This window comes from Momordica charantia (assembly GCF_013281855.1).
Source record: "Momordica charantia cultivar OHB3-1 chromosome 9 unlocalized genomic scaffold, Mcharantia_2.0 BLBB01000009.1, whole genome shotgun sequence".
Classification (NCBI taxonomy): Eukaryota; Viridiplantae; Streptophyta; class Magnoliopsida; order Cucurbitales; family Cucurbitaceae; genus Momordica; species Momordica charantia.
Genome location: NW_028275167.1, coordinates 22,665,909 through 22,678,650, shown reverse-complemented (window position 1 = coordinate 22,678,650; position 12,742 = coordinate 22,665,909). Strand labels below are relative to the sequence as shown.

The 12,742-nt window shown below is 37.1% G+C and overlaps 1 protein-coding gene across 1 annotated transcript; it reads left to right on the top strand.

Annotated features, from left to right (window-relative positions):
• Nucleotides 1-7,012: 7,012 nt before the first annotated feature.
• On the top strand, nt 7,013-10,784 carry LOC111018320 (ATP-dependent DNA helicase homolog RECG1, chloroplastic/mitochondrial-like). The gene is made up of 6 exons (XM_088117844.1): nt 7,013-7,190; nt 7,620-7,736; nt 8,788-8,870; nt 8,960-9,092; nt 10,002-10,550; nt 10,672-10,784. The coding sequence occupies exons 2-6, from the start codon at nt 7,698-7,700 to the stop codon at nt 10,753-10,755; spliced, it is 888 nt and encodes a 295-aa protein (XP_087973970.1). The 5' UTR covers nt 7,013-7,190; nt 7,620-7,697; the 3' UTR covers nt 10,756-10,784.
• The last annotated feature ends 1,958 nt before the right edge of the window (nt 10,785-12,742 follow it).

Sequence of the window (12,742 nt, the reverse complement as noted above, 5' to 3'; positions counted from 1 at the left end):
CAACCCTCATACTACTGACTAACTTGAAGAGAAATGAATTACACCTATCAGAATCTCACACTAAATTTACTCTCCAATTGCAAACTGGTTCAACTCTTATTCCATACCGCTTTTGGTTTGTTTAGAAGATTAGGCCAGTATTTAAATATGTCTGTAAAATACTAGAAGAATCCTAAGTAATTAAAACTCCAACTTACGTTTAATGGGTAAGAGAGCCTATGTCTAGGAACTTGTTTAAGTTCTTATGTCTAAGTAACTTCCCATTTTATCTTGATGAACTTCGTTGACTCTAACCTTTTCAGAATTAAACTCAACTGTTGTGATTTAAACAGGTGGCCAGCAAGTAAAATCAACTAGATTAATTAACTCAATCAAGATAAGCAATTTGAGCGTAAACGCCGTGCTATCTGATAGATGTAATTAAAATGATGGAAACTAAATCATTCGTAAGAGGGTTGGAAAAATTAATTTAGCTACTCATGGAATTAAAATAAATGCAATAGCAAAAGAAGATAACAACAGAAATTCATTTTCATTGAATCGGGAAAGAAGAACATAAATTATAATAACTAGAGTTGCAATAAAATAAGCAAGGAAAAATTGTAAAAACAATAAAGGAAGAACAAAACTTAAGCTAAAATTAAAACTTAAAAGCTAAAGTTGACAAGAATTTAGAAAGGGAAAGCAAAGACATGAAAATGAGGTGTGTAGAAGTGATGCTTGGAGGCTCCTTTTATAGGCCATGGAAGTAACAAGGGTTTGAGAAATTCAAGGGAAGTTGGCAACCACTTGTTGTAGAGATATTAGGAGTAAAACCAAATCTTGGACCAATTACTTGGTCAAAAGTGGTTATTTCGTTTTGACAATCTAGGCATCGAATGTGGCTGAAGCATTGTGAAGCTGGAAAAATTTCGGCCTTGCAATGTGTCTGACGCATTGTGATCATAAATCTTCATTTTTCCTTACAAAATAAGCATATTTACACAAATTAGCCTTCATTTACCTATAACTGAATTCCAAGTCCCTAATCACAAATTATGCACATTTTTCCTAAATTATATGCATGAACATACATTTTCATCCCAAATATAAGTTACTTAAGCATGCAAACCTACCCTTTTTTAGCCTTAAATCAAGTCTTATCAATGGTACCGTTTTCAAATGGGTGTTGTAGGGTGCTAACACCTTCCCTACGCTCAGTCGACTCTTGAACCAACAATCTGTTTTTTGTAGATCTTGTTTTTTTAAATAGGTGACCAATCATACCTCGTAGATGATTGGTGGCGACTCTAAACCCTAATCTCGAAAGAGATACTTCAGGGGATAACGTCGATCGCTCCGCGTTGCGATGACGTTGCGACAACATATGTCGGGATAGCTTGAGCTATGCTCTTAATCAGCACCTCCTTACCACCAGCCGAGAAAAAACTGGCTTTCCTACCCTGAACCACCTTCTAAACTCTATCTTTGATCTTCATAAAATCACTCCTGCTTTCACTATGCGAAAGGCTCGATGGGAGGCCCAGATAATCTTAAATGAGGGACCAGCTTCATTCCCGAAATAGATGTCATATAATTTTTGAAATAATCCCCAACATTTGTAGAAAACCACAAGGCTGATTTATCGAAGTTAACCTTCTGTCCAGATGCCTTTTCATAATCAAGTAGGATTATCTTTAAAGCATAGAGCTCAGGAATCGTAGCCTTGCAGAAGATCAAGTTATCGTATGCAAAGAAAATATGAGAAATGGTTGGGCATGAAGGTGCTAAGGAAATACCTGAATCCTGCTTGATTCATGTGCTATTTGGATAGTCGGAGAAAGTCCCTCTGCACAAATAAGGATAAGGTAGAGGGATAAATGGCCCCCTTGCCTTAACCCTCTTTGTGGAATTATGTTGCCTTTAGCCTTGTCGTTTATAAGTACCAAAAAGGAGTAGGACGTAATGCACTCCATAACTAAATCCACCCATCGAGAATCAAGCCCCTTGCCAACATCATTTTCTCTATGAAATTCATTCCACACGATCGTACGCCTTGCTCATGTCCAGCTTTAGAGATGTCAACCCCCACCAAGCTTGTACGTTTTTTCTTCATTGCGTAGATACACTCATGACCAATGACAATATTATCATAAATTACCATTCTTGGAATGAAAGCAGATTGACTATCTGAAATAATCACATTAAGGACAGATTTCAATTTGTTGGTCAAGACCTTCGTAATGATCTTATAAGAGACATTGCAGAGACTGGTCGGACGGTAATCTGATACCGTGCGTGGCTTTGGAACTTTCAGGATTAGAGCAATAAAAGTAGAGTTCCATTCTTTGATAGAGCGCTTCCGATTGAGAATGTCCAGACAGTTTCCCACCGTTATATTTCCCACTGACCTCCAATACTTCTGGTAAAATAACGCTGGGAATCCGTCAAGTCGTGGTGCTTTTTAGAGTGCACTGTTTGAGCGCATATTCATTTTCGATCTGCTAAAAGGAGCAAGCAACCTCGCGTTCATCTCCTCAATTACCATACTTGGGACATTCTGGAGAATTTTGAGCATGTCCTCTTCCCTAGGTTTTGAAAAGGAGAAAATGTCTTCAAAATAAACGAAAAACTTTCCTCCACTTTAGACATATCCTACGTCCACACATTATTCTCAGTCTCAATACCCCTTATTAGAGTTTTTTTGCCTCCTCATACTTGCACGTTTGTGGTACCACTTTGTATTCCTATCTTCCTAATTTAACTAATTTTCACGGGATCTTTGCTTCCAAAAGATTTCTAACTCTCGCTCCCAATTATTGATTTGCTCAAAATCTCAAGGGGGACCTGCATAGATGTGGGAAAGGGCTGAACGAATGTGCTTGATTTGATTTTTGAAAGATTTGTTGTACCCTTTACTAAACTGCCCAAACATTTCAGCACAACTCTTAAGGCATCCTTCAAGGCTATTTTGATTCAGCACACCAACAGCTTTAATAATATTCTCACACTCCTCTGATTTGGTCCACACTTCATCGAATTTGAAAGCGTAATTTCGCCAAACTTGTGCAATCGTAGTGTCACAGAGTTGAAGTAAATATAGGCCTATGGTCAGACTTTGCCCAATCCTGATGGTGAACACTGAAATTCTCCCACAAATTTTATAAAAGCTTTATTATTGAGGAAACGGTCTAATCTCTCACTGATTTGTGCACTCTGCTCCTCCTGTTACATCGTGTAAAAATAGAGCCCTTAAAGCCCAGGTCTTGTAGCCTACAATCATCTACCATAAAAAATTCCTCATCAGCGGTGAAATTATGTCTCTGCCCCCTTCCTCCTTCTCTTCCATAAACAAAATTTCGTTCAAATCACCCCCCGTTATCCAAGCTGAATTCTCCTCATTGTGCAGTCGTCTTAGAAGCTCCCAAATGAGATGCATGCTATGAGATTTTGGTTTTCCATAAATCCCTGAGAAACGGAAGGTTGCGGCGTTCCACTTTACTAAAGCATCAATATGGAAGTTTGAATATGAACGAATAGTAAGATCAACACCTTCCTTCCAAAGCTAACCTAGGCCACCATTTTTCCCACAACAATCTATCACAAAACACCCGTAATACTGCAAACGAACTTTTAAATTATTGAAAGTACTTGAATTACATTTTTACTCCAAAATAAAAAGAACATGGAGATTTAAGTGACCTAAAGCGTCACATACATCTCTGAATGTCCTTGGATTCCCTAATCCTCGGACATTCCAACATAAAATCTTCATTGTTCCTGACAAGGCTACATTAGAGTCTCTGCCAATATATATTCGCCTCAAACCTTTCATCTGTAAGTAGTTTTGTCTTCTTTGCATTATTATATTCTACCATGCCATCCCCCTCCCGCTTCCGCCCCTTCAAATTAGACATCCCAAGCCCCCCTGAAAGCTTTTCACAGGCCTAGCATTTCCATTGTTTAAAAGGTTTTGGGCTTCCTTCTACAACCTTCTAGGTAGGGCTTGGGCCCACACCTATAATTGGCCCAACATGAGTACCTTCCTCTACAAAAACCTCCATCATTTCTCCTTTGGATTCACCATAAATAGCATCTGTAGTATTCTCCGATCCCTCGCCTGAACTGTTTTAGGCACATTCATTTTCTTGGAAAAGATTCCATCCCTTCTATAGATCCCACCAGATTCTGAGATTGAGCAAATTCTTTTTCCAAATCTCTTCCGTAGAAGGGAATAGTATCAATCACATTTATGTCACATACCTTAGTACTTTCCGTAACTGCTTCCTTCCCCGGCCGCCTGCCGACATTCTCCTCTCCAGTCATCATCTTCGTCGTGGCCACCGTCTCCTTCACATCTTCCGACAACACCATCTTCCTATCGTTAACTTCCTGGTTACCCCTTCCTTCTTAGTGCTCTGATTTTGGCTTGTTGATGAATTATCTTCAGAATCAGATTGAAACATTCCAGTATGATGGTGTCCAGTCCTCCCTTTCACTGAGCCCTAATAACCGAGCCAAGGGCCGTAAGGTGCTAAATAGCCTTTTTTTTTCCGCTCCATACTTCAACAGCAGCAGTACAGTCTTTTACCAGATGTTAGATGATTCTACAGTGATAATAGAAATCTAGGAGTCTTTCATATTCATACTCATTAAATCCAACATACACCCTCTTGTCCAACAATGTTGATCTTTATTCCCCTTCTTATCGGCTAAGTAACATCATATTTTATTTTAACGTGCAAACTTTTCCCCATCGTAATTCTTCCTAATCACAGTTGACTTCTTCACACACCCCCAATAGCATTACCCTACCAAGTTGTCATTGCCTCGTTCATATATTCCAAAGTAAGATCAAGAAAATGGGTCCAGAACGACACAAACTTGAACTCTAAGAGTGACGATTTTATCAACCTCGAAGGTTTCTGCAAAATCAGCAAAGCTTTATCAAAAGACCATGGGTCTGTCTTGAGAACTCTATCACAATCTCTTGCTGATTCAAAACGGAACAAAAAGATGTTCCGTCCAATGGTTTCAATCATCAGATTTTTTTCTACTTTCCACAATGATGGTTTGAGAACCTTCCACAATACTTCACACGAAATAATTCTCGTAAGTAGCAGCTCCCTGCAACACAAGCTTCTAACTGCCAACCAATTTGTAAGTCGCCCCAGCATCCACATCCACTAAGACCTCTTCTTTAGTGGATGTTAGTTTGAGCTTGCTCCACTCTTCCACAAGATCCATTCCCCACCCCACACCAACGAAAGTGAAGCCTCAGACGAACCACAACGTTTCGTTTACCACAACCTCCTTTTGAGAGGAGCTCTCGTACCTTAGTTTGTTCTCTTAAAAAAAAACCAAAATGAATATCAAATCAAACCTAAAACTAAAATTTAAGAAAGTTGTGGATATTTTTGAGTAAGAAAAATGGATAATACTACCTAAAATAAGGTAAGGTATTAAATTTATATCAACATAGTGACATTTTCATGTAAACTTGTATATATCCATAGAGTTCGCCTGTCATAGCTCACTGATAATTAACATATATAGCTGAATCAATATTCCCATAGTATCGTGAAAAATTAAAAAATTATAAAAAAAAATATCAAAAAAATATCAGACATTTATACTATATTATAAAGGGAGCATCTTCGAAAAATATTTTTGGACTATTCTACCCACTTATCGATTTTTAATTTACCAAGCTTGAATATGAAAAGTTACGTATATTTACTCCTAACAATTTATGATTTTACTTTAATTGAAAATTAATGGAATTCAGAAGTATTGGAATCTCAAAAGTTTTTCAACTTATATCCATCCTCTACAGGTGTATATATAATATATATATATATGAGTTCCTCCTAATTTAGCTCTCTTCTTTAGTTTGCTTCCTTTCATTTCTTGATCAATTCTTTTAAATTTTATACATAGATCTGGTAGCGTCATAGTGCACGATGGCGTAGCACGTTGAGCGTCTTTATTTATAAGAGTTGCAGAACAATGTTGTTTATAAATAGAAGTTATTGAATCTTACAATTTGATCTCAACATCAATCGAAGGTGAGCAATTTCTGAGAAATTCAGGTATTAAATCATTCCTATTATAAATTATTTTACAATTAGTATTGTTATGATTTTTTATTCTATGTAATATGGATTATTCAATCAACTTTCTCTCCTATTTGTAGATAAAAGAAAAGTTATCTCCTACTAACAACATTAAGCAATAATGCTATTATTTTTATTTGTTGCATTTCATTCGAAGGAAATAGCATATTTTTAGTAATTGTTAAATTAAAAGTAGCTAAAAAATGATATTCTATTATGCATAGGAATATTTTGTGCATTGATTTATAAATGTGTTAAATTAAAACTCTAAAGTGTATTTCTATTCACAATTGTAAATTTATTACAACTCATTAAAATTAATATAACAAATTAAAAGTGGATTAAAAATAAATATTGTAGAAATATTATAATATAATAATTTTTATTACAGTAATTATTATATTTATTTATTAAATACCCAAATATAATAAGTAAAATTAACTTATAGATATAAATTTATGAGTATCTATTGTTTTAAAGAAAAATGTATAAGTTCTTAATGCTAAAAATGAATTAGGGGAAGGAATCAATCATATTTTTATTAAGTAAAAGGGAAATCAATTTTGAATAAATGAAAATTTAAGTTCACCTAATAAATATATCTAATTTTAAAAAAATTGAATATGAAAAATCATTTTACTTTTGTTGAAAAATTTTATACCTTTTTTTAAAAATATAAAGTAAAATTTTCTTCCAACATTATTTCACCAACAAAAATGAGTTATATAATTCTATTCATTTATAAACATTTCTTTTAAGTTTTTTACTTTTGATATATTTTTTAAATAAATAGTGATATTTTTATTAATGAAAATTAAATAAAAGAATATTACGTTTATTTGCACGTGGCACTACTACTAAACTTAAAAAGAGTAAAATACTCGTGCTCAATATTTTAGCGATATTTCTGTTAACGTTTCTATAAAATTTGAGAGCTGACATTTATACGGGCAGTTTGCGTGAGCTTGCTACCCCTGCCCGCAGTGAGTCCCTCTGCCTCTGATTCTGGACTCTGCAAATTTCTCACCTTCACAAAGCAAGCAAAGAAGCATTTGAGCATCCATCCATCCGCACTCCATTATTCGCCGCGATTCCGTAAGTATCATCTTAAATTATTGATGTTTTACTCGTTCCAAATATTCGAAGTAGATGAACTAGAACTCAGAATTCTTTGTTAAGCTTAGAATTTTCATCTACAAATGGTGGTTCAGTTCTTAGCGCATTAAGTGCGACGTTTAGGGCAAGCAAATGCTGAAAAGGATAGTAACCCTTCTAATTTTTTCTGACTATTTTGTTTGTTTTCGCTATTTTGATTCTTAATTTACTGGTTTATAATCGACGCTCTTGTTTATCTTGGAGGAAAGAACTAGATTACACTTTTAGCTGAGGGTAGTAGTGGGATCAGGATGGATGTTTATTCTCCGGAATCAGTAATTATTTTGCGTGTTTCTGGTTCGTACTGCATTAAGCTTTGGCCAGTTTTGAAGTTAATTGGCATTATGCCATGTATTCGTTCTTTTGCAGCTCTTTGGGGACTTGCCCTGTAGGTCTGATGCTTTCGCTATTTAGGCATGCCTAGCGTTCCCTACACTCTTGTTGCGCATGGCATTGATCATCTCAATCGTTCATTCGTATGGCCTGGTATGACTTCTTTATGTTTACATGGAATTGTACCCTCAATTATTTGAAAGGCGATGAAGAAATCTACTGATTCCTTTTATGGTTTTTTATTTGGTAAAGCACGATTAATTTTTTTTTTCCTTCAGGATAACTGTATGCGCAAAGCAGTGATTATAGTCTTTTCATTATATCCATTTCTTAAATCTTGACCAATTTGAGAGCTTTATCACTTCTCTCTTGACGATGCATTTTTCTGAGAAAAGAATAGTTACATCTCTTTGAACGAACTTGCCATGGTTTCGCTCTGCCTTATTTGGCTCGCCCCTTCTTGACATTCGTCATAGATGGTTGTGTTATGTTGTCTCAAAGTGGATTATGGTTGGAAAGGAAGAATTGAGTTTTTAAGGGAAAGGAAAGGAGTCGTAAGGAGGTTTTTGACTTGTCATAATTAGACTGTTCATATTGGTATTTTATCAGTTTCTTTTCATTACACTCCTGTGGTTATCTGAATTGGAGTGTTTGTTAGCAAGCTCATAGCCTCCTAGTGGGATTATTACACTTCTTTTTTATTTTTTATTTATTTTTAAATGTTCTTTTCACTACATCAGTAAAAGAGTTTCTTGTTGTTTTTTTGTTTTCTTTAAAATAAAACTAAATCCATATATACTGTACATACTCTAATTTCTTGCTAGCTGTACAGTATCTCTTTCCATTTATCATCTAGCTAGGTCTAGAATTAAAAGGACGTTTCTATGTAGTTAATGATTAAGAATATAAAGAGCCTTTTCAACAATCCTTCTCCTTCGTAGCTGTGGTCTTTACCTTCATGCTTCCGCAGCTGGCATCTTATGTACGATCATTAGAAAATGATTTATTATTCTTTCCATTGTTTACTAGAACTCCCTATATGCTTTAGAGATTGCATTTTAACGTAATTATTTGATTGGATATCAAAGATTCCTTTGAATTATGTGGAATTCTACTCTATTCCCTATTTATCTTATGTTACCATGAATTTTGGACATACAAAGATGCCTAGACTTATATAAATGAATGGGGTTTCCTGTTTTAGTGCTTCAGTGGACATCAATTGAGAAGTGCAATAGCTTTTCATGTTGAGAAAGGATATTGGAATGCTGTGGGTGAAAACATGAGGTATTGTTGATATTTCAGTATGAACTGCTTGTAGTTATGGTGAAATACAATTCAGACAGGTAGATTAGCGCATCACTCTTCTGTCTCAGGTTCCATTATGTTCTCTCGATGCTACCAAAGTTGTGCTTAAGAACAAAGCACAAGTATGCAGGTAAGTTGTTTGAAGAAGTAGACAAATATGGCGCTGCAAGCATATCGAATCGGGCAAAGTTGCTAAATAAGGTAGGGAAATTGTATGTAAATATTTTGTCTGTTTGAAGCTGAAGTTGTTCTATTGTTATATTTACAGTTGGCAGTTTTAGTACTCAATAAAATTAAAAAGTTGGCAAAATTTTAGATCTTAGAACCTGGAGAAGCCTGGAGTTATTTCTTTCAAATCCATACTACAATTATCATTCTTTATTCCGTTGACTACTCCAAAATTTCTTTCTATTGCTATTTGGAATCTCAAAATTCGGAAGAAGGTTAGTTTCTATCTACAAAATCTTGCTCTTGGAATTTGAGTGAAAAATATGAATTGGAGTACCATGCCTCAAAGATGATCGTGTGTGGCAGTGATGGTGAATCCTAAGAGCATATTTTCTTACTTTGCAAGAAAAGGGCGGGCTTTTTTTTTTGTTTAAGGTTGCTTAGGTTTTTCCCTCAAGAGTCAGGTTTTCCTGCTTGAGTCTCTGGGGTCTAGTGTTTCGTGTTTCATGTTTGTGGTGGTTATATGGACAGTTGGTAGAAATAGGCATACTTTTTATGAACAATTTCAGAGATACGATGAAGCAGTGCATTCGGTTGAATTCTTAGCTTCTAGATGGTTTATTTTGCCCAAATACTTCTGTAGTTCCTTTGCTGTAACTCAAGTTAATTAGAGAATTATTTTTAATCTATCGACTTTGGAGAGAAAATCTTGTCCTCCCACGTATCTTGATTTTTGGAATGATATTTTAGTTTCCGATGAAAATAAAACTCATCTCTCTCCATCCGTATTTTCCTCCTCACCGTGTTCATCTTTTTGTCTGCTAAAAAGGCTTCTACAACTCACTCTAAATTTTATGCTTTTTTGTTCCACTGTGCGCCTATAAAATTATGAGTTGATATCCTAACTGTTATTTGATATATTTAGATTTGGTTTGCTTATAGATGTCAGTTGTGATGGCTCATGATGATTTTATTGAGAATGGACAATACAACAATCAATCCAGTTCAATTCAATCAGATTCAGAGGATGATTATAATGTTTCTGTAGCATGTAAAAAATTTCCATCCATCATATTGGGAAGTTCTCCTCGAGTTGAATTATTTGATGCCTCTGCATGTTATTCAGATATTACGAGCTTTTTAGCAGCTAAAAATGGTGAGAACTTCCTTCTGACTTCAACTTGTGAAGAGTGGGTACAAGATGGTCTGGATGGAACTCTGTCTTCGCTGTACCCTGTCGTTCCAAGTGTAGGAAATTCTTCAGTAAGTGAAGAATATTCTTATAATGCTGGTCCATCTCTTCTGCCTACGAATATTGAGACTGGAATAATATCTAGTAATCCAGCTATCGATGGAGACTCTTCAGAAAAGGAGTTAAAATCACAACATAATGCAGTATCTGGCAGGTCATTTCTTGACCAGTCCGTTGGTTGCATACCTGGATTAAGTAAGAGGCACCAGCGCCTGCTTGACAATAGCGGCTTCCACACAGTGAGTTTTTGTTTTTTACTATGTTTTTATTCTTAATTGAAGAACAAGTAAAGTCTCAAATATGTATATATAGTTGTGTAAGATGGGATGGACTAATTTTGTTCCTTTGTTTTCTATGTAGTTGGGAAAATTACTACATCATTTTCCTCGGACCTATGCTGATTTACGGAATCCACAGGTTACTATCGATGATGGACATACTTGATCTTTATTGGGAAAGTCTTGTCGTCAAGGTGTCATTCTCTTTCTCCCTCTGTGCTAACCTTTTTCTTTTATTACTCTTCCCTTCTTTTTTGTTAAAAAAATGCATTTAATTTCATGATTAGACATAAAATGGTAGGATTTTCTCATTTGTCTCTGGCATTATACAGTTTTTTAGTTGTAGATTAGTCAAATGAGTTATTGCATCAATTCAAGGTTGGTTTATTTGGGAGTGTGTTTGTCAGAAAATCACCTTCATAAGTGGAATAATGTTATGCTATCAATGGGGCATTAATGCTATCTAGTATTCCGACATATAATCTCCCCCACCTCCCCCACTTTAAAAATTCCTTTAACGTTTGCCAACAACGTGAAGAATAGAGTGAAAGAAAGTGTGTATTTCCTTTTGACTATGAGAGTCTCCTTACCCGCCACCCTCCACCCTCGACCCCCCCACTTTTCCGCCAACCGCTGCCATGGACCGGCCACCGTCTGATATCCCACCCCCCCCCTTCTCCTCCCTTCCGCCCATCATGCCTAACTGGAACTACCCCACCCGAAAGTTTCAGTTGAACGTAAACACACTTTCCATCAAGGTTGACGAGCACTTCAAGGAAGTCGCGCCCATCTGACTGAGAGCGGTAAGGACTCCTCCTCCCTCTCACTAACATGAGTCTCCTTATCTTGGCTCTCCAATCTCACCACCCACCTCGTACTTGACTCCCCCCTTACCCACAAGTTCTTCAAAGAGCATCGTTGTAATGACTATACTCTTTGGGTGCAAAAACTGAACAACAAGCGAGGCTACTGGATTGAAATCAACAAAATGGACAACAATGGAGGCAAAATAGAATTATGGTTCCCTCGAGGCCAGGAAGAGAGGATGGAAAGCTTTTTACAGCCTTATCCATGGCTATCCGGCCACTGATAAAGATCGACCGCCTCGAAACCCAATTGCACAATCCCTGACAAACCAAAAGGAACCCATGCCAACATTACCTGATCCCAAACCGCCATTACTCTCCCCCCAGAAACAACATTATGTAACCCCACCCACCCACCTAACTAACCCACAACTGCTTTCCACCCTCCTGAAAAGCCAAACAAGTCGAACCTTTTCCCTGAAATATTTGCATGGAGCCATTGGATCATAGTACAACGTCACTCCTTCCATGATGACCGGCATTCTATCCTCCGCTCCCTCCAATTGGCGATAAGCTAGTTCTGTTCCATTAGCCCCATCCATGCTGACATAGCTCTGCTGAGGTGTGAAGATGGCACACAAGTGAGCGCCCTTTGCTTTCTCTCTCCGATTGGCAGACATACGGGCCTCACAAACTCCGTTTCTTACAAAGGAGTACCACAAAACGTCAACTCAAACCGAAAGTCCCTTCCTATGGTGGCTGGATAATCATTAGAGACCTCCCCCTACATCTATGGAACGGTGAAGTTGTCCATATATTGGTGACCAATGTGGTGGATTCATGAAGATATCCAAAAAGTCATCTAGACTCATGGACCTCATGGAACTAGAGATAAAGTCCAAGGAAACTGCTTGGGATTCATCCCGACGATGATCGAACTGCCCCATCTATCACTAAGGAAGCACCTCTATCTATCCACACTGACCCCTCACCCCTTCTTCATGGCTAAAAAAAATCATGTGGGTATTCATAGACATCATCGAGGTCCCCAGAAAAATCATCTGCCTGTGACGATGCTCGACGAAATTACAGATTCCAGCCACCAGCCTATTGTCGGCGATGAGGCCCGACCCCGATTATCGATCGTTCCCTCAACGTCCGACCCTACCCCGATGTACCCGTGATTACTGACACCACAACAGAGATCTTTGACAGTGACCCATCACGGTTACCACAGGCTTTTGACTAAAGGAAAAGACAAAATGGCAAGATCCTACTGCACCCCCTCTCCTCGATACCTACACTCATCGACTGCAACCCACTGACCATCATTGACGAAAGAAGGAA